Source organism: Gadus morhua, chromosome 9 (assembly GCF_902167405.1).
Source record: "Gadus morhua chromosome 9, gadMor3.0, whole genome shotgun sequence".
Lineage (NCBI taxonomy): Eukaryota > Metazoa > Chordata > Actinopteri > Gadiformes > Gadidae > Gadus > Gadus morhua.
This window is the reverse complement of record NC_044056.1, coordinates 13184505-13212422: the sequence shown is the minus strand read 5'-3', so window position 1 is coordinate 13212422 and position 27918 is coordinate 13184505. Positions and strand designations below refer to the sequence as shown.

The window sequence follows — 27918 nt, the reverse complement described above, 5'->3', positions numbered from 1 at the left end:
TTTAAGAACGTTAAAATATACCCGTGTCTCAGCGCTCTGTGACAGTTCAGACCTGCCACCGGTGAGCTGACGTTAACCCTGTAACCTACGCTCCTCCTGAGGACAGTAAGCTGCCTACCTGATGAGAGCCGTCCTGGGCGTGGCCGGCGTCGCTGGCCGTCCCGCTCCCGGCTGGGCCGAGCTCGCCGGGCGCCGTGACGGAGGAGTGCATGCTGGGAAAGTGACGCTTCGGAGGGACGGCGGTAGCGCCGACGAGGAGGGAGCCGGGCGGCGCGCGTCCCGTGCATTCGGCTTCGCGTTGCCCGGCGACTGGAAGGACTTGGCTCTTATTGGCTGTACGACTCCGCTGTTGCTGCGGCGCCGGGCCACCTTGCCGACGGGCCCCGTGCTGGTTCTCTTGAACGCTCGCTCCGGCCTGGGGACCCAGGAACAGACAGGCGGCAAACGCTTCAGTCCACGAAGACAAGATTGATATGATAAAAAGTAATATCTTTACTTTACTACTTACTTTAAATACATATAATGTTGATTAAAAAAAGTTAAATTCTGTATGATTACATTCAAATTGTCATTCTTTTAATGGGTATTAAATGGTGGATTCCCTTTCATAGAGATTACACCCAGATGAGTGACATCAGCGTGACCCTGAGGTCAATAGGTCAACTATCACCATGACGCTACCTCAGCCTGTAGTGCAGGAATACCAGGGCTTCCACTGCTTAGGTTTTCCCTTTCAGGCATAAGGCTTTCTAAGCAGGTGTTCCGACATCACGTAAGCTACGATGAAACACAGGAATGTACTGCAAAGTAAACTGTAAAACAATAACAGTTTCTCTAGGACCTTCCTCTTTTAGACTTTCTAACCCCCACTGCTTTCCGTTGGAACAAAATGTGTTCAAACGGAAAGTGATTTGCTTCATCCTAAAGTACAGGCCTTCACATGTGAAGCGTAGCACAGGAAACACCTGCATATTGAGCCAAAGGAAAAGCAGGTATATTGGTGCACATGGAAAGTGATGTAATGACGCAGGAGGACAGAAAAATAAGAAAGGTTTCAATAAACAAGCAGACCACAGCCAGAGGTGTCAGGTCTTTGCAGTGACAAAAAAATAATCTTCCCACAAACTACCAATCAGAACACTCAAATGAGCAGCTTTCAGGTTGTAGCATAGGCTAAGCACAGACAGTTTTAGACCCATATTTAGGACAATATTAATATAATTAATTCAAGTTTATATATAGATATAAATGTATAGATATATCTATATAGATGTATCTACATATAGGAAAAAATATATCAGTTATTAAACAAAATTATATGACCCCAAATAAATGTAGACTTGTTGGTGTATTAACAGTGCTGCGGCAGCTCCTGGAGAATAACATATCATAATGGTGTCTATTTTTGCAAGAAAGTGGGGTTCCTGCAAGACACAAATGCCACAATGGAGTGCAGAGCATTCCTGCTATTGTTTGAATGCAACTGTCCCGGAATCATCAGCATGTCTGCTCTTTCAGGAATCCTCTTAAATTCAACATGTCTAACCGTGTCCCTGAACAGAATTCCAGAGAGTAAAGAAAGATATAACCCAAGAATTACATAGCTGGGTTAAATGGTCTTCCTAACGTGTCAAAGTTGAGAGCACATGATGGGAGCTACCTTCTTCCACGATAAAAGGTATTTTAACCTTGTCCTAAGGTTGTGTCGGCCTGAGCAACTGCCTTCCTCCTTCATACATTAGCAGCCAGCCTCCATTACTTCGTGTTCAATGGACTTCACAATGGATCTGAAGCTTGAGCATGTCAGGCAGCTAGCAGAGAGTAGCTGGAACAATGTGGAGTTGCAAGGTTTCGTAGGAACCCTGCGAGAAAAACAGGTTGTCTTCATAATATTATAAATGCAGTCGATAACCCTATCTTCTTTTCCCCTTCTCTGCTTCTATCATACCTTCCTTTTTCATTTATGACATTCTCTTGTTTCAGCCGTCTTGCCACCCATTAAGGGGAGTTTCTTCCAAGTCTGGCAGTAGGTCTGCAGTTCCTTTTCACTACCTTGATTGAGTCCAAAACCCATCCTGTCATCACTAATTTACTGCCCAGTTACAATAATCCCTTAATTGACCCCCGGTGACCTGCTGTGTGACCCACTGCCTGTTCGGCGTGACCTCTAGCACTTGACACAAAGACTAGAGCTGGGAGGAATTCCTCCGTGTCTTGAGGCAGGGGACACACATGGGCAAATTCACGCATGTGCGCACTCAAACACCCTCCTCCCACACACACACACACACACACACACACACACACACACACACACACACCCCCAAAACAATACATGTTGGAGACTCACGTCAACAAGCAGAGATCACAAGTGTAACAAAGCAGCAGTGTGTAAAGTTAAAATCAACATGACGATGGGAGTACTAGAACACTATTGTCACATTTTAAGCACGGCTGGAAAAAAAAGCCTGGCTGTGCTTGTTTGTGTTTTTAAAAGATTTCACCACACAGTGTTCGTCATTCAGTGATACCTGTGTACCTTTTGACCAAGTGACTGTACAGGAGGTGAAATGAAAACATTTGAAACGTATTTATTGTTTAATAGGCAAGGCCTCTGGGAAGTATCTGGGAGTTGGTTGTCGATGTTACCTCCAGTCTTCAAGCCGTATGTGTCTGTGCCTGCCAATAAAACAGTTAAGTGTGCGTGAGTGTGGTTTTATGAGTTCTTGGAGTGTGTATGTTCATGGAACCACACGCACACCATTAGGTGACAACAACCTCCCCCCTTGACACAGCCAAGAAACTAGCATGCAACACACACACACACACACACACACACACGGTAATAAACACTCTACAATGGTTGCAGGGAGAACTGTAGCGGGACGAGACGTGGGAATTGTATTTCCCATAAAATATTCCGGAACTGAGTCTGGAAATGGAAGAAGTGATGTGGAGAGAGACCGACAGACTTAGAGATGGAGAAAGACAGACGCTAGGTGCTACACGCAGGGACAAACAGAGGGCTGGGGGACAAAGCGATAATGGGGAAAAACAAAGCACTACCACCCAGGAAAAAGCCATAAACTCACACAAACAGAAACACACACACAAACTAAAATGCATTGTAAGAATTTATATTGATGAGCCTGCTATTTTTGTTCATGCATGCCATTGACTCTCTTAAATAGATTTCCAGTGGTTTGTCTGCATGAGCGCAGGTGAAGCATGTTGTTCCAGGTCAAGTGTGACTAATGAATCCTTTTACTTGGCAGGTGAACCAACCTGACTTCTTTGTTGGCAACGGCTGCATCCATTCCGGGTGTGGGCGCCACGGCAACGTCATCGCTGGCCCCTCCCACTGGAGTACAGTGGGAACCACCCCTATGCATGCACCGCCTCCTGGACTTGGCCTGGAGAGGAGAGGTTCAGACATACAGACACAGACAGACAAAGAGGATTAGAACATAGTTAAAAATAATTAGATGACAGAAATATCAATAATAGTAATAGAGTGGAGAACGGTGGAGGAGGCGGAGCAGACGGCAGCGTAAAGAACAGGGGATAAAGGGCGCTGTGCTTCATGAGAAGGGAATAGTGCTGAAAGGCGGGCGGACTGGGGGCTGGAGGACAAGACAACGAAGGGAGAGGAGAAGAAGGACAACATCAGGGGCAATTATAAAGGGCAAGTCAAATGATGTACACAAATGCCCATCCGGGGTGAATGGAGACATTTGTGAAACAGACAGTTCAAGGTACAGCTTGGAATCCTGTTAAGCTTTATTCCTTTTTCCGCCAATGGGACAGTACATGCAAACAACTATGCATGTTTAGTTTTTTTTGAACACTTTAACTGAGTTAGCAGGGATGCAAGGGGAATTTGAAACCGTTCATTGAAAGAGGTTGTTCAAACTTCATCGCTTACTTTCCACGATTTTAAAGTAATTGATCTTAAGGATGGAACAGAATATAAAGGCTTAAAATAACCAACATATCAGAGGGATTTCTCCAGTGCACACCTACCCAATATCCAGTCAGGAGAATTATATGAACATACATTTAAAAGTCTTGGAAAAATGACAAAAGCTTGGTGTAGTTTGTCTTAAACGCAATAGCTTCATTCAGCTGCACTGACCCCCTTAAGGTGAGGGTACAGTAATTGGTCATCCATTTGGCTACACAGCCAGAAGTGGAATAGACTGCACCCATTAAACAGAAGGAGTTAGGAATAGAAGATGGAATGGATTTCATGGGTCATCGTTTTCTCAAGAGTAATGAACACTTTGCTAACCATTAATAACATATTTAGAAGTAAATTATGGATTTCCCTATCCGTCACTTTAAGGGCAAGGTACAGTTAGGGGGTGTGATCAGGACAATATATCTTACTACTCTTACCTTTAATGCTGGTTTATATGTTTTTTGCTAAATATACATCAAGCACACTTTGAACTATTCTAACTGATCTAGGCATAACTGCTTTGCAGTGTTGGACAAATTTCAAAGAGACAGTGGGAGAAAGAGAGAGACTAGGACCAATTGTTCATCAGGGGGTATTGGCAACTGAAGCGGGGTTTGAGAGGCTGTTGAAAGTGGACTGGTCAGACACTTAGTCTTTTGTAAGGGTCTTTCAGAGAATTGGCCCCCAGCAGATTCAGCCTGCTCTAATAGCTTAACAAAACACACTGCATTGGTGTGAGAGAGAATGAGAGACAGAGACAGAGGGAGCAAAAGAGAGACTAGAAAGAAAGTTGGATTCCCCAGAGGATGGAGAAAAAAATATGAAAATGAAAATAACGGTTAAGTGGAGCGGAGGAGAAAGGCTGCAAATTATTTTAAATAATAATAACCAACAGTCACAGGCATTTATTCCCCTGCATGCAGCATTATGACTTCTTGCCATGGGTTTGTGGCAAAAGCAATGCGGCAAGGCAAGCGCATTACATTTCCACAATAAATAAATGAGGGATCAGGACATTAATCTGTGCTTCAATATATTATTAATAGAATTGAAACCGAATGAGTGTACTGTCGCGTGCTAATCTTAGCACACATGATTCAATGAAGTGTGTCCCAAGCTGATCTCTGCTATTGTCCGTTTGATGTTCATGTTCATTTTGTGTTTGAAGGCAGCTGCATGTGTCTTAATGGAAAAAGTTTGCCAGTTGAGTGACCAAATACTAACGTTTACTCCATTCCAACAGACATATTTTATTGCTGGCCGGTTTGTGACAAACCGTCTAAGGTAAACCACGTTTAATAGCCACACTATTGGTCTCATCTGTGCCAATGAACAGCAGAGTTCCTTAAACGCACACAATGGTTGTCATGACGCTAAAGAGGAACACACCCGGGCTTTGGTGAGCGAGGCGGAGACGCGGCCCTTGTGGTGGAAGGGCCCCGGCACAGGGCTGGTCGGCCTGGCCGGGGTCTTCCGCTCCGCCCTCCAGCGGGTTGCTGGGTCCAGGAGGTTGCGCTGAGCTAGCCGCATCAGCCGGGTCAACACACCCTTAGCCCCTAAAAAAAAAAATAATAAGCTGTTACATGACCAACAATACATTTCAGAGCGTTGACATGGGGCATGTTGAAACGATCAGACTGAATAACAATAAATGCCTTTTGGAACCAGCAAAATGGGGTGTGTAACACACATTAGGACACAAAGCCTTCAACTGCCTTTGCTTGAAGATAGGCATTTTGGACTAACCAGCTAGAACTCTGCTTGAATTATGAGGAGTTCCCAATAAATGTCTAAATGGTATAGTTTGTTAGAGGGGGGGATATATACATCATGGACTAACTGATAAATATAGTGAGCTTGTTTGTTTTGGGGGATTTCAGATATTGTTTCAACTTGCCCCATTTCAAGTTCCAATCCAGTACAGGTATACATCAGTGCCACACTTTGAAAAGGTAAGAAAGGTAGGCTTACTCTGCCTTCCGACCGAGCTCACCTTTAAGCCTACCCTTTGTCCGGAATTCATACTAGCAGCTGGGAAGAATGAGGGGCCGAGTGATTGAGGGCAAGCGTATTGAAAGCATAAGAAAAGACTAGGTACTCTTAACTCCTCATTAAACTTTATGTCTTTTGTTTAACTTTGCACAGCTACAGTTGTTTTTGTTATCTAAGGTAACGCAACAAACATGTGTTGTTTTCCACCTAGTAACCAGAAGAGGGTGGGGGTAATATACGTGTATGTGGACAGCGGTTCAAGCTGAGGCTTACACTAAAACAATGATCAGCTGCCCTGGGATGACTGTGGATTAAACACTTTACAGATAAAAAGTAGACGCAGAGGCACAAAACCTCGGCTCACTGGCAGCCTGCTACTTTATACTGTTGTTGTTTCAACAGCCAGCCGCTTCAAGTCTTGAATTATGGGTGCCGTTAATGGAGTCCGTTATTATATGTTGGATAGCAAATCTGAGGAAATGAATCCACAATTCACCTACACGGAATGGTTACATTTAACGATGAGTAAACTAGGTATACTGAATTTAAACTGTCACACTGTATCTAAACTAGGTATATAGTATCAACAAAGTCTCCAATTTATTCAGATGCCAATCTGTTTCATTAAAAAATTATTAAGTTCTTTAGCTATAAGCAATACAATCAATATGCCATTCTCACATTTGGACAAGCAAATTTAATTGAAGAGGATTTTAGCATTATCTTGCAGAAGAAGTCTGCCTCATAGTTTGCCATTCTAGCATAATGTACTGTTCTTTCAAGTGCTGTTAGTTGAGCAAAATGACCAGCAAAGTGGTAATTTTGAATACCCTGTCCTTCAGTGTGTGCTCGTGCGTTTGTGCAGGTATGCGTGTGTGTGATTGTATGCATGTCTGTCGCCGTGAGAGAATGAATCCTTGTGTGACACAAATGAATGTTATCGGTGGCTCACCATATTTACACAGGGGGTAGACTAACAAGCTGTGAATACAGTGATGCACTCATCCAGCGCTCGTTTTCCTCATGGTTGTGCGCCAGCAAGCACATGATGCACATACCCACATGCACTATAACACAAACAATACGGCAGACAATATTGAGACAAGATTTAGAGAAAGATATCAAGAGAAAGAGTGGAGCGGCCAAAACTGACAGGCCATCGCATCAGGCCAATCTTTTTTTCTCCATTATTTTCAAAGCTTTAAAAGGTTTGCCTATAAGTCTACCTAGTTTGGATTCAATTACATTTGATTTAGTGAAGAGGTGGAAACAAGGATAGTCTTTCTTTCTTTCTTTCTTGTTTCACCAGTCAAAGAATGCCTTTGCTTTGTCCTGAAGAGGGTTCGCTGCCGCGGGCCTGCTGAGGAGTGATTAAGTGGCAATACTAGGCAGCCCTCTCCCCTTCTTTGTACAGTAAAGTTTACCTTTTCTCTCTCGACACTCTATTGTAACTTTAAGTGCCACTATGTCTTTGCACTGGACTTTGACAGGTATCAGAGCGTAGAAACCCAACGATGTGGAATCTTGTGTCACTGGATAGTTTAGTTTTGATTTAGAACCATCATGAGACAAGCCATTTCTTGTCGCTAGTGAAGTCATACCCGCAGTAAGTGAAGGCAAGTTTGACTTTCAATATTAAATTGTAAAAAGTCCCAAAAGTTCAAGACATCATGAATTTCCCCCGAATTTCCCGTCCGGGATGAAAAACGTGAAGGTATCTTTTCATTTTTTTAACACATACAATGGTATATAAAATAGGCATATCACGCTGAAAAAAGCTGAACAGCATGTTTCATGAATTGTATAATCAAATACTAAATCTCAAATGGTATTCCTCCTGCACTTCGTTCAGCAAGATTATCTGGTTTACCTGGAAAAACGTCTTGCTACTATTAAGTAAGGCCTATTGTTTTTAAAGAACCAACCACGAAACTCAGATGGCAGGCATGGCCCGTCTCTCGTGATTCACTCTGGTCATAACAATGCAGGGATTTAATACTAGTTAGCTAGTTACCAAAATATAAGTCTTTCAAAGACCTGTACTAACTCTAGACCTAACCCTGTCTTACCACAAGCGACTAGGCATAAAGAGAACTACAGGGCCAGTGAATGAGATCCCCCTACATGATAGTAATGGCTAGAAGCGGTGTACTCGCCCTTCCCTGCCTTCTGTTCTTGCTGGGAAGGGGTTGCGATGTTCTCCTTCTCCTTGTGCTCCTCATCGTGGATCGGATTTATTAAATGAGCCTCTGGTCCTGGCCTCTCTATGGAAAAAAACAAACAAACAAAAAAAGATCAAGTTGTCATACTTTATTGGAACGTAACTGAAACCACATCAAGGGCAATTTTACACTCTCGCTTCACCTATATGGACCAAGATTATTAAGGATTATATCTGGGTCTTTGGTGGCGGTTAATTCGGCATGTAGTTAATTGGGGAAACAATTAACCGTTTAAATGCAACATTTTATTTCTTCATGCTGGAGAATAGGGGGAGGGGAGCTGGCGGGTATGGCGGTGTGTGCGGGCAGCCAGAGGGTAGCGGTAATGTTGACATGGAATTTGCACCAGCGTATCGGTGTAGCACATGGTCCCAGAACAAGGCCCTTGTCAAACCGGAAGATTAAATGATACGGTGGGGCGGTTCCCCCGGTCTCATGCCAGACTAGGCAGATAGCAGTCTGGAGCTATCTCCAATGTTAGAACAACCTATTTTCCCAGGCACGCCTCACCCTCTACTATAGCCCCCGGCTGTTCCCCTCTCTCTCCCCTTCTCATTTATCCCATCTCCCAACCTCTCTTGCTCCCTTCAACTTCCTTCTCCCGCCTTCCAATTCATCTCAATCACTGTCAGACGTGTGGGTTAGGAGAGGATCCGTCCAAAGCCAAAAACCAAACATTTAACTGCAGAGACAAGTCAAAGCATGTCTCTGGGGGGCCACCAGAAGCCACACAACGGGTGATTTTGACATTACCTTTTTGTGGGTTTTGCAGAATGAATTAGGCATGAGTAATTAATAAACAGCTTTTCCTAGATGTGGCAGGTTGATCCTAGGTTTGATTTCTACAAGTTAAACAGCGTCAAAGTTCACTCACCAGTTTGACGCATTCCTCATAAGCCTTGTGAATACTACCCTAGAACTCCATATTGTATCCATTGTTAGACCTCAACCTCTTTTTTAACTCTCCAGGCTTTACCAATCACTGGATGGACTAGAAAACATACCTTTCCTAAACATAAAGTTGCTCACTATTACCAACCAAGCTTTCCCGTATAGAGAACCAACACAGCGCAGGACATCAACAAAAGGCACAGTACAAAATACTAATGTTTTCAAGATGTTCAGACACAGCAGGAAGACACCAGTGGATGTGTCATCGCAGGTGAGCTCAGAGGCCTGGTATCTGCGTGAGTAAAGCATGTAATAAGAGGGCCTGTGTATGTGCGTGTATGAGTCAGTGTTTTTATGACCTGAAAAGCATGGCAGAAAGCCATGGAGCTACATGTAAAGATTCAACGCTGCATGCATTTCGGTGTAGTAGAACACATATTTTGGGGATATGTTTTTTACAGATAAGAAGACTCTGAACATTAAACAGTGAATACACTCTGTAAACAGACCGCCTATTCAGGGTAAACTACATGATGTGTGCAATTTCTTATAATGATAGCTTGACTTTCTATTAAATCCAGCTCAACTGTGCCAGCTTTTTGAGCTTTTGCAGTCAAAACCTGACAGAATTAAAATAGCTACAGCTATAAAAATTGGATCATCACACTACTTCAATAATAATTTAAAAAAAGTAGAGTCTTACAGAGATAGCTCACAATGCCTGTGAACTGACAGCTGTTAGCCAAAACAAATGTGTGATCCTAAGAGCATCAACACAGGACTCCAAAATAGATGTTTACCCTACACGACTAATGCCATAATGACAAACACTTAGCACCCCAAACAAACAAACACACATGCAGTGCAAGTGTGACACTTTAATTTGGGGGCTGAGGTTTAAAGCTAAATTTAGCCAAGCCTCAGAACAATAGACACCACATGTGTACAAGCAGGTGTGAAGTAAACCCTTTCTGAGCCCGTGTCTCATACCAAGAGACAGAGATGGAAAGTACAAGTTAACTTGAAGACAGACATTCTATTCCACCATCTTTAAAAAGAAAAGCACAAGACAGGTTTGTTACTTGGATTGCACTAAGATGGAGAAGGGAACGATTCTTTAGCAGGTGTTGCTCAGACCAGACAGACGTATGGACAGAAACAAGCTTGTGGCCTTTTTCGCCTTAAGAGACAGGTAGTGAAGGTCAGTGTCTGGTTTGTGTCAGAGATTTAAACTTCACCCTGTCATTATGCAGAGACCTCCTGTTGGCTGTCAGAACACACACACCCACCCACCCACCCACGGACCCGGCAGCACTGAGCTCATGCAGGGGTGTCTCTATGACTCAGGGACATAATGAGATGGTCTGAATGACAGCGCTTGTGTTGTACAGAAGGTGAACCGCGTGGCACGCACGCCCGCCCGCACACACTGGCGTTTCAGATGACACTGTGCTCTGCTGATTCCTCATTGTCCAGGTATTAATGCCGATGACACAGAGTTTTCAAGGTTGTGTTTTTGTGCGTTTGAAGCACCCAGTGCTGTGCTTTTGGGGTAGAGGGTGGGTCGGGGCAGGGGAACACCTGTAAGAGAGAAGCCGCATCAGCTGCTGTACAAGGCTGGTCTCAGCAGAACCAGCGGCCAGTTCGCAGACACTGAGCTCGACAGCAGCTCTAAAGTGCTGAGAGATTATGTTCTAAAAGAATGAAAGGACTGAATGTGCTATGCTCTCAATGCTAAAACGCTGAGCCTGGTTAACACAGGTCTTAAAAGGTGCGTGCGCGCGCGCGTGCGTGCGTGCGTGCGTGCGTGCGTGCGTGCGGAGAAGAATACAATTCTTCTGGACAGCCTCTGAATTAAAAAATGTTTGCCTGGGATCATTGATTTAGAAATGTTTATATAAGACGAGCGTATTGATATCAAACGCTGTAACCTTTTGATTGAGTCTCCGTCTCCCTGCCCGGCAGCAGCCGACCGTGGACAAGGAGACTCTGGCTCCCGCCTTGTTTTGCTTTCTGCTCACTGTATGAACCTGGCAGCCCTACGTTGCGGTCCCTACATCCTTCCTGGTGATTAGCGTACGGTCTAACCACACAAAGGGGCCGCTCGGTTGTTTCCATGACACAGCCCGGGCAGAGGGCAGAGAGATAGGCCACAGTGAGAGGGAGAGAGTGAGGCAAAGAGGAAGGAGAGGAAAGAGAGCCAGAAGAGAGAAAGGCAGGAAAAGAGAGGGGTGGGGTGAGTGAATAATCATCGTTGGAGTGTGCAGAGAGAGGCAAGACGTGTGTTTGTATGGGGAGATAACGTGGGCACCTAATCAGCGGTACTACAGATTTGCTGGGCTGCTTGGTGACTTAATAGAACCGCTCACATGCACAGTCAGGGACACATGCACCGCATATCCCTTTGGAGATTATTAGTACAGAAACCCTTTATTATGTATTATTAATTTGATTATGATAACCATTCAAACTAGGCATTTATGCTCGGAGTTTGAGTTTTTTGACTACAGAGTAAGAATATATGGGCTTGACCTCATTACCTTTCTGGCAAAATGACACTTTGGTGATGTACTGACTTTTTAACAGTATGCTAGCATAATATATTGCAGCAAATTGCTTAATCTGAATCTTAACGCCTTTTGAGTTCACCTGTGTTTTATTTTGAGTCGAATCCTGTTCAGTTTTCACGATTCTTACAAGCTATACACTTAATCTGAGAAACCAAGGTTAAACAAACCCTGCCATACATACACAAACATAGCACACACACACACACACACACACAGGCAAACAGACAAATACACACTCAGACAAGCTGAGGCTGTGGACGTGCAGCGATCTTATCAGTCTCTCCGACATCAAAGATGCTCCTGCTTCAAAGACTTATCTAACTTTGAAGGTGGACAGCTTGACTAGGGGTTACTACAATGCTGAATAACCTTGCGTGCAAGTCAAAAACATAAGAGTTCCCCAGCACTGAACGAACTAAGAAAAGAGTTCACTTAGTCCTATTCTTCCCATTATATGATTGAAGGCTGGATTGCGGCCTTACTACAGGAGGATATTTCTGCTCTTCTTATCACCTGCCGACACACATGTGCTAGAAAAACACCCAGAGATACAGGCTACAGCAGGGCTGACACTGAGGTTGGGACTCGTTCCGAAACACCATGAATGGTGACGACGATACACAGAGTGGGTGCCAGCGTGGACCCCCACTGCTTTGTGCAGTCAGGAAACTCAAAAACAAAGTGGGAGATGGGCCGGAAAAGGAGCAAGTATAACCTCTTTAAGTGTGACTGTCTGTCTCTGTGTTTGTGTGTGTGACTCTCTCTGTCTGTCTGTCTGTCTGCGTGCTGGGAGTTCACCCAGGCCTCTGAGATGCTATGGGAGGTGAGGAGTCAACAGTAGGAGGAAAGAAGATAAGAGGTTAAAGAAGAAACTAAGCAAACGGGAGCACTGCACTGCCATTTGATAGGGTCAAAGGGCATGTACACACACAGAGGCGCATGGCCCCTTTTCGCCCCTCACATTTACACAATGACGCACAAGGACACCAACACTAACAAACAAGTGAACACAGTAAAAGGATTTCACAATGGAACTTGTTGAGTCAACTGTAGATGGGAAGCAACACTGTTCAGTAGTGAGCTTCACCTAGCAACCGTTCCTAGCGTAGCCAGAAGCATGTTTTCCTTGAGCTACAGGAAACTCCATACCAGGCCTATGTGTGGGAACAAATGGAAAAAGGAATAACAGCCACTACAAAACCAAAACAGAAGTGTTTCTTTTTTGGCTGTATAGTAAACCATGAACAGTGGGCATGGTAGATTCTACTGGGATCCAGGGTAAGGCCAGGGGTGAAGGAAAGGTTTCATGAATCCTGGGTAACCTTGAGCGATATTGTGAGCAGAGAACGTTGTGGGCCACACAAGTTATGGGGCAGACTGACAAGTGAGATGAGTGCAATCAGCATAATTATCTGATCTTCACCATGCTGATTACATCAAAGATTGTAACGATTCATTATCCTGTCATCACACACACACACACACACACACACACACACACACACACACACACACACACACACACACACACACACACACACACACACACACACACACACACACACACACACACACACACACACACCTCCGGTGTTCAGGAAGGCCCAAATTTAGCAGCACAATCATAATAGCTTAGCTTAGGATCCAGACCTAATCCCCTGCATTGGGTCTCATTAATCAGGTCCTTGGCAGCAGCCTCCTTACCGTTGTATGTGCCTGTTGGCTGCATTACATGGGTATGTTTGTGTTGTCTGGGACTTTAAGACACAGATTTTGCAAAGAACATAGGCCACATTCTGATATTAATGAATTAATGAAAACTTAACCAGACAAACAATATAACTTTTACAGTTAGAACCCACATATACACGATGACCTTCTAGGGACAATGGAAGGGCAAGGAAGAAGGAGGATGGAGGGAGAACAAGGGGCATTGGAAGGAAGGAGAGAGGAAGGAAGGAAGGAAGGAAGGAAGGAAGGAAGGAAGGAAGGAAGATGGGTATAAGTATGGATGGTCGTGAGGAAGCAGGTGGGAATACATGTAGAGGGAAGTAGTGGCAGGAGGAAAGGAGAGAACAGAGAAGAAGAAAGACAGTAGGAACAGGAGTAGGAGAATAGTGTGACGGAACCCGGTCGAGTTGGCCGATCGATTCCTGGTGATGGCCTATGATGTTTGAACCCTACCATAGCCCGTTTATTCAACACCTGCAACTTAATGAGCCTGAAGGCATACTGCAAGGTCAAAGTTCAGCCCCAGAGGGGGCAAAGGTCCAACAGGGATTCTGGTCTATGAGCAGTAAGCCTTAAGGAAGGGGTTGATCAGGAAAAAAAAAAAAGGAGCCAAGTTCCAAAAGGAAATGTTCAGCAAAGAAGAAAGGACCTCAACATAAGCTCTTCTTGACTAAGCACTGTGATTAGCCCTGTCAAAACTAGTGACGTACAATCTAAAAATGGATCCTGGGCCCTCTAATTTCAGCTCTTTAAATATTTTATAATAATCTCCCTGTCATTGATACTGATGACAAAACACAGGATAACAAGGTTCTTTCTCTGCCATCACCCTGTCAAACAATGAGCAAGTGTATACAATTACTTTATGGAGATAAACTGTATAGTTGCAATCCTTCCTTGTTTGGTCAAAGCTTGCTACAGAGGTTGTAGAGCTACATATAATAATATATGTATATTTACGACAACAAACTGGAAACTTGTGGAACTGTTCCGTTTGCTGGCAATATTTTGAGAAAACTGGGCAGTAGGGCTTTAATCAACGAAAGAAAATCTTAGTAGATCGGAGGAACTCTTTTCTTTCTATTGCAAACTAGCTAATCCTTAGGACAAACTATTTTTTATTATTTCTAATTTTCATGAACCAAATTCGGACGTCCTAACCCTAAATGGAGGATTTACATCGATTTTAAATCTTGCAGCTCTAGAAATGAGTATCACCAATGAAACATCTCTATTTGTATCTGCAAACTATTATCTCAGCGACTACACATTGAATATAAAATAATAACTCATTAATTCAGTTCACTAGTAAATTTGACTAATTAGGCACTGGCTGCGAACAGAAATTCATGTTTACCGGCTGCCTAATGGCAAGCCACACTGTTGATCTCCCCAGATGGCTCTCCAAGATCCACTGTTACAGTGGTGGCTCGTGGTGCTCGGAGTAAAGCAGCAGTGAATTGAATCCTGGATCGCAGCCTCATTTTGTATTCCTCCACTTTCGTTATTTTCGTCTGTTAAACGAGACAAGGTAGAATTAACCATCAAGCCCATTTTGTAGTTTGCTAAAATGTGGGCCATCCATTTTTTGTTCTACTATAAATGGATACTGCGCATACAAGTTCCAGAACCCCTTTTACTCAAGGGAGATGAACCGAAAGTTTAGCTTGTACCGTGGGTGGAAAGCACACCATAAGACCCACACTGTGACCAGGCTTAGTCCCTCAGGAAGTCAAGCATTCCCGAGAAGAATATCTTTGTTTCACTCAGAGAAAATATAAAATCGGAGGATACCTGCACAGAGACTCTTGCGGCCTATTTTTAAAAAGGTGTTAAAAATAGTCAGTTCACTTTCTCCGGCTTTCTTAAAGGAAAGGACAACTTGTTCGAGTTATACGGACCACATCTCAGGAGGATTTGTATTCCTAGTTTCAGACGAGGGCAGAAGGACACCCTGGCACTCAGAGAATACACTTAGCCAGGTGGAAGACCACTCAGGCCAGGAGACTTAATGGGTGGAAGCACGGGTGGGAGGCAGGGCCCTCCGGAGACAAAATCTTTCTAGAAAGCAAGGGGTCATAAGCGGGCTAAGTGCTGAAGGCTAGCACGGCTTATCCAGGTTAGAAAGGTGACATTCCTCTCGGAATAAGAGACTCTCTTTGGCCTCTGCTGTGGCCCTCGGAGCACAACGACTAGAAGAAACATGACATACGTCCACCGGCTCTGCATCCTGTATGATGCAGGGTAGACTAATCTCTGAACTAAAAAGCAAAGGAAATAAATCCCTTTGCTACCCTGATTGGTGTTATCGTCTGCCCCATACCAGCGTACCGTCCTGCTTGTTGATAAGATAAGGAAATACAGCTTTGTATCGCATGAGATAAGCAGCATCGGAAATGTGCAGCAAACATAACGTCATAAAGGTGACTCACTAGTAAACATGCATACTGATTATCTACATCAGAACAAGAAGCTTAACATCATTCATGTATGCTCTTCGACAGAGTGTCATCTCCACCTGATTCTTTCCAGAGTATACATGGTTGAATATTATCAGCATTTTCCTTTTTTACTCCGTCTATATCCTCCGATTTAATATCTGTAACTATGTACTCCCATCAAACGGATCCAGAAGCCCTTGCTGAAGCGGATAGGATCAGGCTGAATGTTGTGAAACTGGAAACTGCCGAGGACATCAGTGACTTCATCAGTGACCTATACACTCGCCAAACTGAACACTGGAGTCAAGTACTGGGGTAATGGTGGAGGGATTTAGAGGAACGCCAATATCTTGTCTGGACAGAAAAGTAAAATAAATATCTCTGTCTCTAGGGGACACAGACTTGTTCTGAGCCTACAATCACAGACACCGTGTCAATCTTTGTAGGTGGGTGTTTGTACGTGTGTGTTGCCCATAGGTCCTGGCCTATCCCGACTCTATCCTGAAACCATCATATTACTTTTTAACCTGACCTTGCAACAAGACCTTCTCATCCACTTCACCTTTAAACCCGAACCCACCCTCAGGGAAATCTCTAAAAGGATTAACAACCAACACTGATTGCTGGAAGTGCAAACAAACAGCGTTTCCTAAAATGGGAATGGAGCAGAAATGTCACCAAGCTTGCTCTGCACCTGGCTTGCTAATGTTCAGGATGACCTTATTTAAACAAAAGGTTTGAATATGAGGATGCCTTCTTCACATATATTACTTCAATCAAACACACACACACCCTGTGCAGCCAAGCAAAACAACCAGACGACAGATGGGCTGAGGTCAATAATGCTGTATATAAGGCAGTGATAAAAGGAGAGAAAGGCATGGAGAGGGGGAGACAGAGAGAGAGAAACCCACTCTTGGAATGATAAAAAAGAGAAACAATTGTGGAGAGGAAATACATTCTGCAGTGCTGAAATTACAGGTACAAAAAGACCACTGCTATGCAAGCACAGCAGACAGTAATGCATCACACAAGAGGTTGCACAGGGACATGGAGCCGGCTGTATGCTGAGTCACTTCACTGGGTCCTGGCAGCCAGCAAGACAACACAACCCGGTACCAAAGAGGCCCGCTGAGGAGGAACAGGACACCGGCATCTGCTACCAGTGGCCAGGGAACAGAAGAAGGGAGAAGAAAGGCTGGGGGAGGGGGGTGAGACATAGGGAGCAAGGACATGGAGAAGAACAAAGACACAGAAGGCCAAAGGTAGGGTGGGTGGGTGGGTGGGTGGGTGAGGTGGCCGGGGGGAGCAGGAGGGGGTTGGTGAAAACACACGAAAATTGAGGCCAGGGCATATTTCAAAGAAAAGAAGTGGCCGTTAAACAGGGGAAGAGCTACAGCTCGGAGGAAGAGACAGGTAGCTTAATTAAAGCAGGGGTCAAATTGATAAAATGTAACGGAGAGGAAGGTGAGAAAGGTAAGGTGAAAGAAGACTGAAAAGATGAAAGGAAGAGGGCTTTAGAGAGACTGGATAAATAAAGGAAGAGAGCTTTAGAGAGAGACAAGAGGAATAAGGGAGGATAGCTATAGAGAGATACTAGATGAATAAGGGAAGATAGCTATAGAGAGAGACTAGAGGAATACAGGTAGAGGGCTGTAGAGCAAGACTAGAAAAATAAAGATAGAAGAGGCTTTAGAGAGACCACAAGGTCTCTCTAGCAGTTGGAGGACGCAGCAGTCTGAACCAGTAGATGCGAGAACCCATACCTAAACCTGATTAAGTATACACCTGCTCCCCTGCCCCAAAACACCCACTTACTCAACTGGAACACAGCCAGGATTTCCTTGGTGCCATTCCTGCTTGCTCTTAGAAAATATTATTCTGGCTGATATGAGTTGGTTAAGTTCAGGAAGACCACATTTTGCCGTGAGCAAGGTGTACATGGAGCAAAACATTTACAATTTTTTTTTATCTATTTAAAGCAGCCAGCATAAAATGGAAGAAGACAATGTAATATTAAAGAGCCAGTGAGCCCACTGTTTCAGATGGAATTCAATCACTAAGTTCTAGGAAATAGCGTGTGGCGTGTTGTCCCAATGGTTACAACCGACGCCAACTTTATGATACCTCCGCCCACCATACCGTTATACTATAGGGGTCTGGGAAGCATAACCCTCACTCGGACCTGGACATAAAAATAAACGGCTGCCTAGACAGAGCTCCACAGGTCCACACAAACCACGCCAGCCATGCCCCTTGGTTGTGACGTCAGACTACCTCGGAAAAGGCGGTCTGACAATCAAGGGGAAGAATAGAGACAGGAAGAGACGTCATGTGTCCAACGTCATGAAAATAATGCCACCTGTGTATCCAACAGAGCTAAACATTCACATAGCGTTTTGGGAAAAAGAAAACATGGGATTTAACCCCTTTTTTCTCAAAATTGGGGACTTGTTTTACAGTGATAAAATGGCATAAATTGCTATGTTGACGATCATATAATAAAAATGACCACATTTAAAACAAAAAGAAAGTGCTTTGAGTTCACTGGCTCTTTAATATTGTAATCAAAGTGAATATTGTAATAAATGCAATTAATAACACTTTTTATAATGAAAAAATATTGAGGGTTTGTTATTTTACTTTGATTAAAGTAGTCCTTCAGGAATTATCTCGACCATCTGCTCGAGTTAAATTATTCACCTGTTTTTTTTATTATTCCAAAACAGGCTTTTAATTGCAAAGCAGAGGTGACATTAAGACTTTGTTCTGGCAACAAATGGGCCGAAGGAAATCCTGACGGAGCTTAAATTATGATTGATTGTGTTTGCTCTCCAAACGTTGGGGACTGCCGTGTTAATCACAAGCCACTCAAGCAACATTGCATCTAGACGACAGCTCTAATGTACTAGCAGCAGGTGCCGACCAAGAATTATTGAGAAAGCCACTCATGGCTATTTTAACATTGAACCTTTTTTGGGATGTGTTGAATGACGTTCGAGAATGATAGAGCAGAGGAAGGTCTGGGGAGCAGAGAAGGCCTGAGACACAGAGAAAGCCTGAGAGACAGAGAAAGCCTGAGAGACAGAGAAAGCCTGAGAGACGGAGAGGCCTTTGAGACAGGGAAGGCCAGAGAGACAGAGAAGTTATGGGGGACAGAGAAGACACAGCGAGAACACAAAAAAAAGCCTCAGAGAGAGCAGAAAGAGAGTGAGAAATATAAAGCCAGAAAGAGAGAGCAGAAAGAGAGAGTGAGAAATATAAAGCCAGAGAGAGAGCAGAAATAGAGAGTGAGAAATATAAAGCCAGACAGAGAGAGCAGAAAGAGAGAGTGAGAAATATAAAGCCAGACGGAGAGAGCAGACAGACACAGAGAGAGTGAGGGGGGGGGGGGGGGGTAGAAGACTAGAGAGAGAAGAGGGGGGTTTGGAGAGCAAGCAAGAAAGAGACAGAGAGATGGGGGTCATTGGAGTGAATCAGCTCCTTTCTCTCTACCTGCCGAGCCGGGGGCTAGACTGTCTGACAGACCTGGAAATATGGATGAGTCATCCTGACTGGCACACATGCGCACACATGCATACACCCACACACACAATGCCAGTGCAATTGATTTAACCCCACACACTGGTCGGTGTTTAAGTCTCCAGGACTAAATCTACAAAATGTCCTTCTCGTCGAAAGAGCAACTGACTCTTGGCTGTCATCTCTATCCCTTCACTGGGGCCCCATATGCACAGATGCATGCACACATTTACATAAATGAATACAAATATCAACAGCCCTGTGACTCATCTTTGTGGCCTGGGAATCTGTATAACACACACACACACACACACACACACACACACACACACACACACACACACACACACACACACACACACACACACACACACACACACACACACACCTTTTAAAGATGAACCACGACCGACTCTTTAAAAATAAGCATATTTGATCTATTTATGGATGTTGTACAGGGAGTTGAACACAAACCTCAAAAGTATGGCAGTGTTCCATTTCAAATCGCGGGAAAATACGGCACTGATTTGTCTACAGCAATGACCTTTGACAACTTAAGACAAGATATATGCAGACAAGAAATTTAAAAATGCGAAGAGATACTCATCTAATAAATAAGGTGCAAAAAAAAAAAAAGGGGCCTCTTTTGTGAAAGCTGAACCGATGGGCCTGTAATCGAAGAAGTGGGCAGCACTGTTGGCCAAGCATGTGTGCCAGCAAGCAGGGCCCGAATGAGGGAACAAGGAGCGAGACAGGGGCTGACTGTGCTCCTCCTTTGTCTAGGAAGCCTGGAGACGAAGACGCCATGTCGTCCTCCCGGAGGTCCAGGCCCAGTGGCAGGAGGGGGGGGGGGGGGTGGGCTCAACAACAAATTAACAACAACCAGGCTCAGTGTGATGGAAACTACCGGGTTAAGTGCTTGAGGTAGGACTTGAGTTACCGTCGTCTGATGCCGAGCCGGCTCCATTGTCGCCCTCAGCCCGTACCCCCTCTGTACAACGAGTACCCACTGTGTTCACTGAGTACGAACGTGTGTGTGTGTGTGTGTGTGTGTGTGTGTGTGTGTGTGTGTGTGTGTGTGTGTGTGTGTGTGTGTGTGTGTGTGTGTGTGTGTGTGTGTGTGTGTGTGTGTGTGTGTGTGTGTGTGTGTGTGTGTGTGTGTGTGGGAGGCTGTGTGTGAGCGTGCGTGCATACACGTACCAGCAGTAGGTCCGTGCAGTGTGTCGTCCAGCACCAGGCTGCTCATGCACTTTATTTCCCAGTCTTGGACCTCCGTGCTCCATAGGGCTGGCACCAAAACGGAGTACTGGGCACTGCCGGGCAGGAGCAAGACAGAGAGACACCGAAAATGAGCAAGGAAACGCAGAGAGAGAGAGAGACAGAAGGAAACATCACCAATCACAAGTGAGGGTTGGAGAAGGGAGTGCTGCGCTTGAGTTTACACTTTGGGTTCGTTGGGAAAGTTGGAATATGGGGAGGCATGGGTGTGCCGACTGCAGACGAGCAGGGGAGGAACAGATGATGATTAAAATCCATGATGTGTAACGAGGATAGCTTACACGCTTGAGCCGTTCCGTCTAGTGGATTGTGACAAACTGCATCCCACGGAAATTGAGATGGATGTTCTCGACGGGTGATCGAGCACATGGAGAGCCAGAGAAAAGAGAGGGAGCCATCACACAGCAGGGACTTGGGAAAAGAGGAAGGGATGTCCGGAACCCTTCAGGATGGATCCGCTTCCGTTTAGGACATGAAATGACATTTCTGAGTCCATTGTATAAGCAGTCTGAGGCAGGAAAGTAGGGAGCCACAGAAGCAACTGCATCGTTTTTTGTTGTAAACAACAGGAGTGTGTGAGATTGAATTGTTCAGATCAATAAAACCACGACGCTCGGCATCCATACAATTCTGCCCTGGTAGTTTTGTTTATAACAAAACAAAAGGACAGCAAGAAGAGAAGCTGACTGTGTCAGTTCAGAGTAAACAAATGCTGTGTCAAACCCAGCAGAATAACAGTGTCAGTGGGGATGAATAGATGAAGAAGGCCAGGCGATGGTGGAGGGGGGGGGGGCTAAGATGTAAAAGACTATGACAAGGGGAGATCAGTGCATGGGAGTTGTGCTGCTATGCATGTATTGCCTGAGGACCATTTTGTTTGTTCCTTTACGAGAGATTCTGTCATTCCACTGCAGAAATGTTTCAGATGCATTTTACGCAAACTGTTTGCGCCGATGTGCTAATTCTGTGTCGTCTATTCACAAACAAAAAACAGACCAACGGCGATCTAGCATTGAGCTATACGTGCATACGTGTAGTAGTTTTGTGTACTATGTGTGGAATGTATGTGATTGATCGGAGATGAGGGGGAATGTATATAGATAGAGATAGTCACGTTCGTTACATATCTTTTAAATAGGTTTCCCATAGAGGAGGGGGGAGAATCTTTCTTTCTTTGGTTGTAGTTCGTAGTCAGAGGGTTGGGGTTATTGTTGTAGGCATGTAGATGACAGCTGATTGACAGCTTGATAAAAAAGAAAGGGCTGGATGAATAAGCCATCTTAACCAATCATTAATCGGAACAGGAAAGACTTCACCAACTCACACCACGAGCAAAGACGTTCAAAGAGACGGGGAAAAGTATTTACTCCTTCACCTCAAGACCTCTGGCAATGCACCCGCTGACCCAACAACGTACAACCCAACCTTGTTGCCTTCCCTTTGGGTTTGGGCCTTCCTCAGCAGAATCTTCCCACTGTAAAGTGATCAGGCCCACGAGGCTGGGAAACCACTTAGCCACGTTGACTCATGACCAGGTCGTGGTAGCAGTGCCAAGGCCAGGCGGCCAGGATGTGAAGGAGCTCAGATAGCAGCTCCTTGGCAACCGCCCACATGGTTGATGGCTTTGCCGCACCAACAAGCAAAGCAAGACAACAGTCCTTCTCATCACAGGGTTCACAACTGCATTAACTTAGATTAAGCGTGGAAAGTGCCTTTACAAGGTGCATGATTCAGTTGTTCCAAGAAGTGCCCTACTCTTTAAGGTCAGGCGATTTGTTAATGTTCTAATCTTCCTGAAACCACGCTGACGGAAGCTGTCTGCATCTCGTCTTCTCATAAAAGGCTGAAGCTCCTTCCCAGAATTCTTCGAGATTTTAGCTCTTCTTTTACCAAGTCTTAACCGGAACAATGAACTCAAACCCATCCACCCACACCTGAATCAACTCAGGAATCTTCTTTGAAAACCATTTAATCTGTGGACATAAAGTCACGAACATTGTTTGGACAAACTGACGCGTGACAAAGTGCAGGTATAAAGGATAAGGGAGCATAATCTCAAGATCTGGTCTAGTAGAGAGGTAGAATTTGATTTGTTTCTCATTTGATTACCATTTATGACTACACCAAACAAGGTTTGTCCTTCTCAACCCAAAGCTCTAACTGGGGCCTTACGTGTCGATTGAACATGACGTGTTTTATCACAATGTCGCAAAGGAGTCAAGCGGCCAAGCACCTGACCAAGGCACACAAACTTGAGGGGCCACCTACTCCATCTGCAGTAGATGGTGTATCTACTACACCTACTCTACCTACTCCATCTACTCCACACCGTATGTGTGCCAAATTAAAAAGCACTTGGAAGGAGATTAGAAGTTAAAACAAATATGATAAAGGGGACTTTAATAAGCAACGGTGACCGGGCCGTCACGGACGCACTTGCCGTACGCACAAACCCGGTGACCCCTTGGGGTTGCCATAACAACAGCTCCATGACAACCAAACATGTCCGGGGGCATGTGACGTTTATATTCAACACATTGAGGGGTGGTAGGACAGTGGGGGGTCCGACTGCCTGCTCAATGGGAGCCGCCACGGAGGAAACACCAGCTTAGCATAAAAGGATGCTTAATCCAAACATGGACGAGAAGCAAATCACAACCACAGCAATACAATGAGACTTCTCCTTCTTCTGGGAAAAGGCTTGATGTCCCAAACATGTCTCGTCTGGGAAGGCTGATGAGCCGATTGATATTCATGAGCTGCCTGGAGTTCTATTGAAGGAACGACAAAAACGTTTGACTTGTTGTCCAAGGAAGTGGGATGCACATTCCTAAAAAGGATTAGTTTTTGTGTACACACACAAAAACAACGTAAACAAAAACAAGTGTCTAATGCTACACTATTAGTTATTCAAAGTGTTGCATGATTCAAATAATGGCCAAATTCCTTTCAATAGAGTCAATATGCGTTACCCACATGTTGACAGGGACTCTGAGGAGCAGTGGCAGCACCGTGGTCTCGTCATTCAGAACCAGCAGAAGAGGCTCCAGGAGCTCCATGATGGCCAAAGAGGTCTGAAACACCACACACACACCTGGACACACGGACACACGGACACGCGGACACACGGACACACAAAGGGATTTACATGCTGCTTTCCCACAAGATGGATGCTATAGCCCAAAGCCCACAGACCATGAACATCACTCCTTATATGTCAACCGACCCGAAGAAGAAATAGAACCATATTGTTTGAACAGAGCTCAAATGTAGCGGGTTGTATTTTTTCTCCTTGCTTCGCAATACATTTTGGACGTGTACATTCTGAACAATTATAGCCGTCTAGACACAGCCATGTGCTTTGGGCATCACATTACATTAAACACAAGGCTATAGGCTCTGTATTGAGACGTGTTGGTCTACCGTTGAGCATGATGAGGTCCCATACAGCAAGCACAGAGTCCCAGCAGGGCAGAGAGGTAAAGAGGGTCAGCAGCCAGGGCATGATGAAGTGCACCGAGGACACACCCATGGACTCCTGGATCACAGAGTAGAGGAGGCATTCAGAGAGACATTGTTTGGTTGCATGGGCTTTGGTTTATTTGCCCATCCCAATTATTATACATCCAACTAGGAATCATTAAGCAGGAGCGACTTGTGAACAATCACTATATTCAAACAATGTGTTTGTCATCGTTATTAGTAGAGGTCAATGCATCGTAACAACAACAAGGAGATTAAGCCAATCCATTGCTTTGAAAGATATGTCCCTTTTGCATTAATCATAATTCCTCCGTAATATTTAATATAATAGCTTCATTAAAATTAAAATGCAATACCATAATATAGCCAGCAACCATAGGTTCTACAAATGTCTCTACATAGGTTTTGCCTATTCGAGTGTGGGTGTATATGAGTGGGGAAAAGGCCGATTGCTGTCTTGTTGTGAGGCCCTACCCCGTTCAACACATTCAAGCAGCACAAATGATGGGAGATTAGTGAGTAGAGATGAGTGTGTGAATAGAGTGAGTGTGTGGTGTACACGTCCACGTGCATTTGCGTGTGTGACTATGTGTGTGTGTGTGTGTGTTTTCCAGTGGAACCACACTGAAGACTCAATTGTTGGGTGGCTGGGTAGAAAGGTAGGGGTTGTTTCTATGCGAGTAATAGAGTAGATGACATCAGAAACGGGGCCCAGCTGATGATGGATGCCACAGAGGCCCCTAGGGTGGATGAACTTCTCGTCACTTGGTTATAACTGGGTCAGAAGAGCACTCAAAGGCTTGTGAAGTCCCCCTTACATAGAGCTACCTGAAATTCCTCATTATTAATTACTTTCACACCAGGATACACAGATAAAAGTTGGAGTGACTGCTTTGTTGACTGGTCTATTATAAGGATGCCATCCCTAAATTGTTCGACTTAATGCCCATCCCAGATAAACCCTATAACAAACGCACAGTGGATATCTTTATCTTATGAATACATACATTTGACCAATTAACAAAGTTGGTCCTACATGTAGCCACCTGGAATACTACTTACCAAGTGCTGCGAAAGCTGTGGCTTCCTATGCTTCAGGAAATAATGAATCACCTTCACTTGATGCTGGACCCTTATTGGACAAAATACAAGATGGTCGGTATTAGTCTTGGGCAGCAGCCAATCACATTTTATAGTACCATATCCAATACACAAATTACCTTAATTGCATGCAAAACAACAAATAACCAGTGGCTATTTATAATGTTGACTTTTGAGCTCATCGTGCGTTCTACTATCAGGCACGTTTAATTCTGTCTGCTGTTCTGGCAATGGCGCTTAAGGCCAGCCTTACTCGGTGAGGTTGAGGTCAAACAGCTGGGCCAGGTATTTGGGCTTATCCAGCAGAACCACCAGGGCCCAGAAGGCTTCTTCCTCTCCCAACTGCATCAGCAGCACTGCAGCTAGGTAGGACATCCCTGGAGGGGAAATACAACACACACGCAGATGTTCAGTGACACATTTTGTATAACGTCAACAATGGAAGGTGTGGAAGTATGGTTACAGCAAACCCCCCCTACCCAGATTTATATTGGAAGAAATTAGTGAATTTGGTTCACTGAACTCAGTGCAATGGCTCATGATAATCCCCATTGTTTCTGATTCGATTATAGCCCTCTGCTGGCCTCAAGTGGTCAAAGTTTATACTGCAGTTTAACAAGAACTGTGATTTACTGAGATTTAATGAGATTTACGCAAATTACGCATACAAACTTCTGTGTATAAACACCCACTCATAGATTAAATAAAATATGGATAAACCAATCTGCCTTTCCACCTTGGCTGTATCCGATCTTTGGGTTGTACTTGGCATAGGCGATGAGGACCCTGAAGAGTTTGGCCTGACCCTCGATGGCCTCAGGACTGTCCCCCATCAGGGAGCGGTGGGACGGGAAGGAACGCTCTGGGGAATCATCACAATTTCAGATACTTGAATATGCTGTGACTCATAGTGTAGGATTGAAATTGGACATATTGCTACTTCATTGTTTGCGCATCTGCCGCGAGTCGTACCCCTCCTTTCATCCTTGAAACCATGCAAACACAAACATATTGACAACAAGCGCAGACAGACAGACAGACAGACAGACAGACAGACAGACAGACAGACAGACAGACAGACAGACCATGTAACAGCATCCTTCTACTCACGCAGGTCAAGAGCGATCTGTCGAAATAGCGTGACGTCATCCCTGGAGTAACCTGGGTCCAGGCCACTGGAAAGCGGCTGATCGGTTGATCCGAGGTCATTCTGGGTGTCGCTCAGCGTAGCTATAGCAGAGAGGATACCATACTCACTGACCCCCAGATCCACCAGGGGACCCCGCACCTCTGACAAGCAGCTCTGTCGGAAGGATGTTTTATTGTTGTGATGCGTAAAAGATTTGGTTGGTGTCTCACAAAATAAATGTATATAATTTACACATTTTTCGAATTGAAATCACACTGAATATATTAAGATACATTACTGACACTGTTGAAGATACATTTGAAGTAGAATGCAGTTGATATTCATAACACACACACTCTTGATATAAGTAAGCAACAAACAATATACAACAAAATGTATATTTGTCCATTGTGCTAAACGCAAAAATGTTTTTTTGACGAAAAAGTACCTGGTAGTTAAAGTCACTGGTTTCTCTCTGGCCGTCAATGCCGAGCAGACACTTCCACACCCGACCTCGTAAACTAGGAGGAATACCCATCCTGATATAGCGTTCTATCTGGAACACATGCACAGGAACAGCTTATTTAAAACACAACAGACAGATATTTAAAATAAACTCTAAAATAAATTACATCACACAATGATGTAATTTAAATGATGTAATTTAAAGGATGCGAGTTCACTTGACATTTACTTACATTTTGGGTCAAGTAAAAAGGTTAAATGACTAAGTGAGTATTTAAATAGTCAGCCCCTCACCTGACTTCTGCAGATGAAGCTGCCGCACTTCCAGTAGCTAAGGAGCTCACACAGTTCCTTGACCCTGGCTGGGCTCATCTGGGGGTATCTGAGAAAAGACCACGCCAAATTGAAATCCCAAACAAAACCAACCATATTGTAACAGAACGTCCTAGTTTCCTGAAAAGCAGCACCCCAAGAATGAAGACAATCAAACATTATACAATATATGCAGACACAACACACTGATTGTATGCAAATAATTGACTCCTGAAGTATTTTTTTCCCACAACTAGTAACGTTAGTCAATGAATATATTAGAGCAGAGCAGATGACGAAACGAAATATACATAGACTATAAATAAAGTGGATGCAATGTTTTATTTTGGTCAATTTTAAGAGACGGTTTATTTTCCATTTCCCAGTGACTTCGGCCAGCGAATGAAGACTGATGGCCTTTTATGTATTTGTTTGAAACGATAGTTGCAATTGAAAGCAAATCACTAAACCACTGCTGTTAGCCACTAAACCAATTATGAAGTATGAAGAGAAAGTTATAAAAACAGAGCAGAATGGACCCTAATCCCGCACCTGTAATCGTGACATCGATGATAGAGCTTTTGGTCCTTTCTTTTAGTTAGGGCAAAACCGAATTCGTCAAAACTTCGATTATCACTTCGTTGTTTCGTAATAGAGCTTCTCCTGCTGCCGTTAGTGCTGCTTCTCCTCCTCATTGTAGAGTTAAATCGGCCACTTTCAAGTATGAATGTATGGACAATTGCTAAACGGATAAACGCTTGGTCGCTACTTTTGTGTCCACGCGAGCTACTGCTGTCAACATTCAAACATGCCGCGCCTC

General features: G+C 44.3%; 1 protein-coding gene across 1 annotated transcript; it reads right to left on the bottom strand.

Annotated features, from left to right (window-relative positions):
• Positions 1 to 187: 187 nt before the first annotated feature.
• On the bottom strand, positions 188 to 27918 carry si:ch211-266k8.4 (USP6 N-terminal-like protein). The gene is made up of 13 exons (XM_030366536.1): positions 27651 to 27918; positions 27081 to 27168; positions 26770 to 26877; positions 26303 to 26495; positions 25929 to 26054; positions 25446 to 25569; positions 25154 to 25223; positions 24032 to 24146; positions 23585 to 23702; positions 20531 to 20643; positions 5351 to 8217; positions 3286 to 3413; positions 188 to 415 (listed from the first exon to the last, which is right to left on the bottom strand). The coding sequence occupies exons 1-11, from the start codon at positions 27791 to 27793 to the stop codon at positions 8048 to 8050; spliced, it is 1368 nt and encodes a 455-aa protein (XP_030222396.1). The 5' UTR covers positions 27794 to 27918; the 3' UTR covers positions 188 to 415; positions 3286 to 3413; positions 5351 to 8047.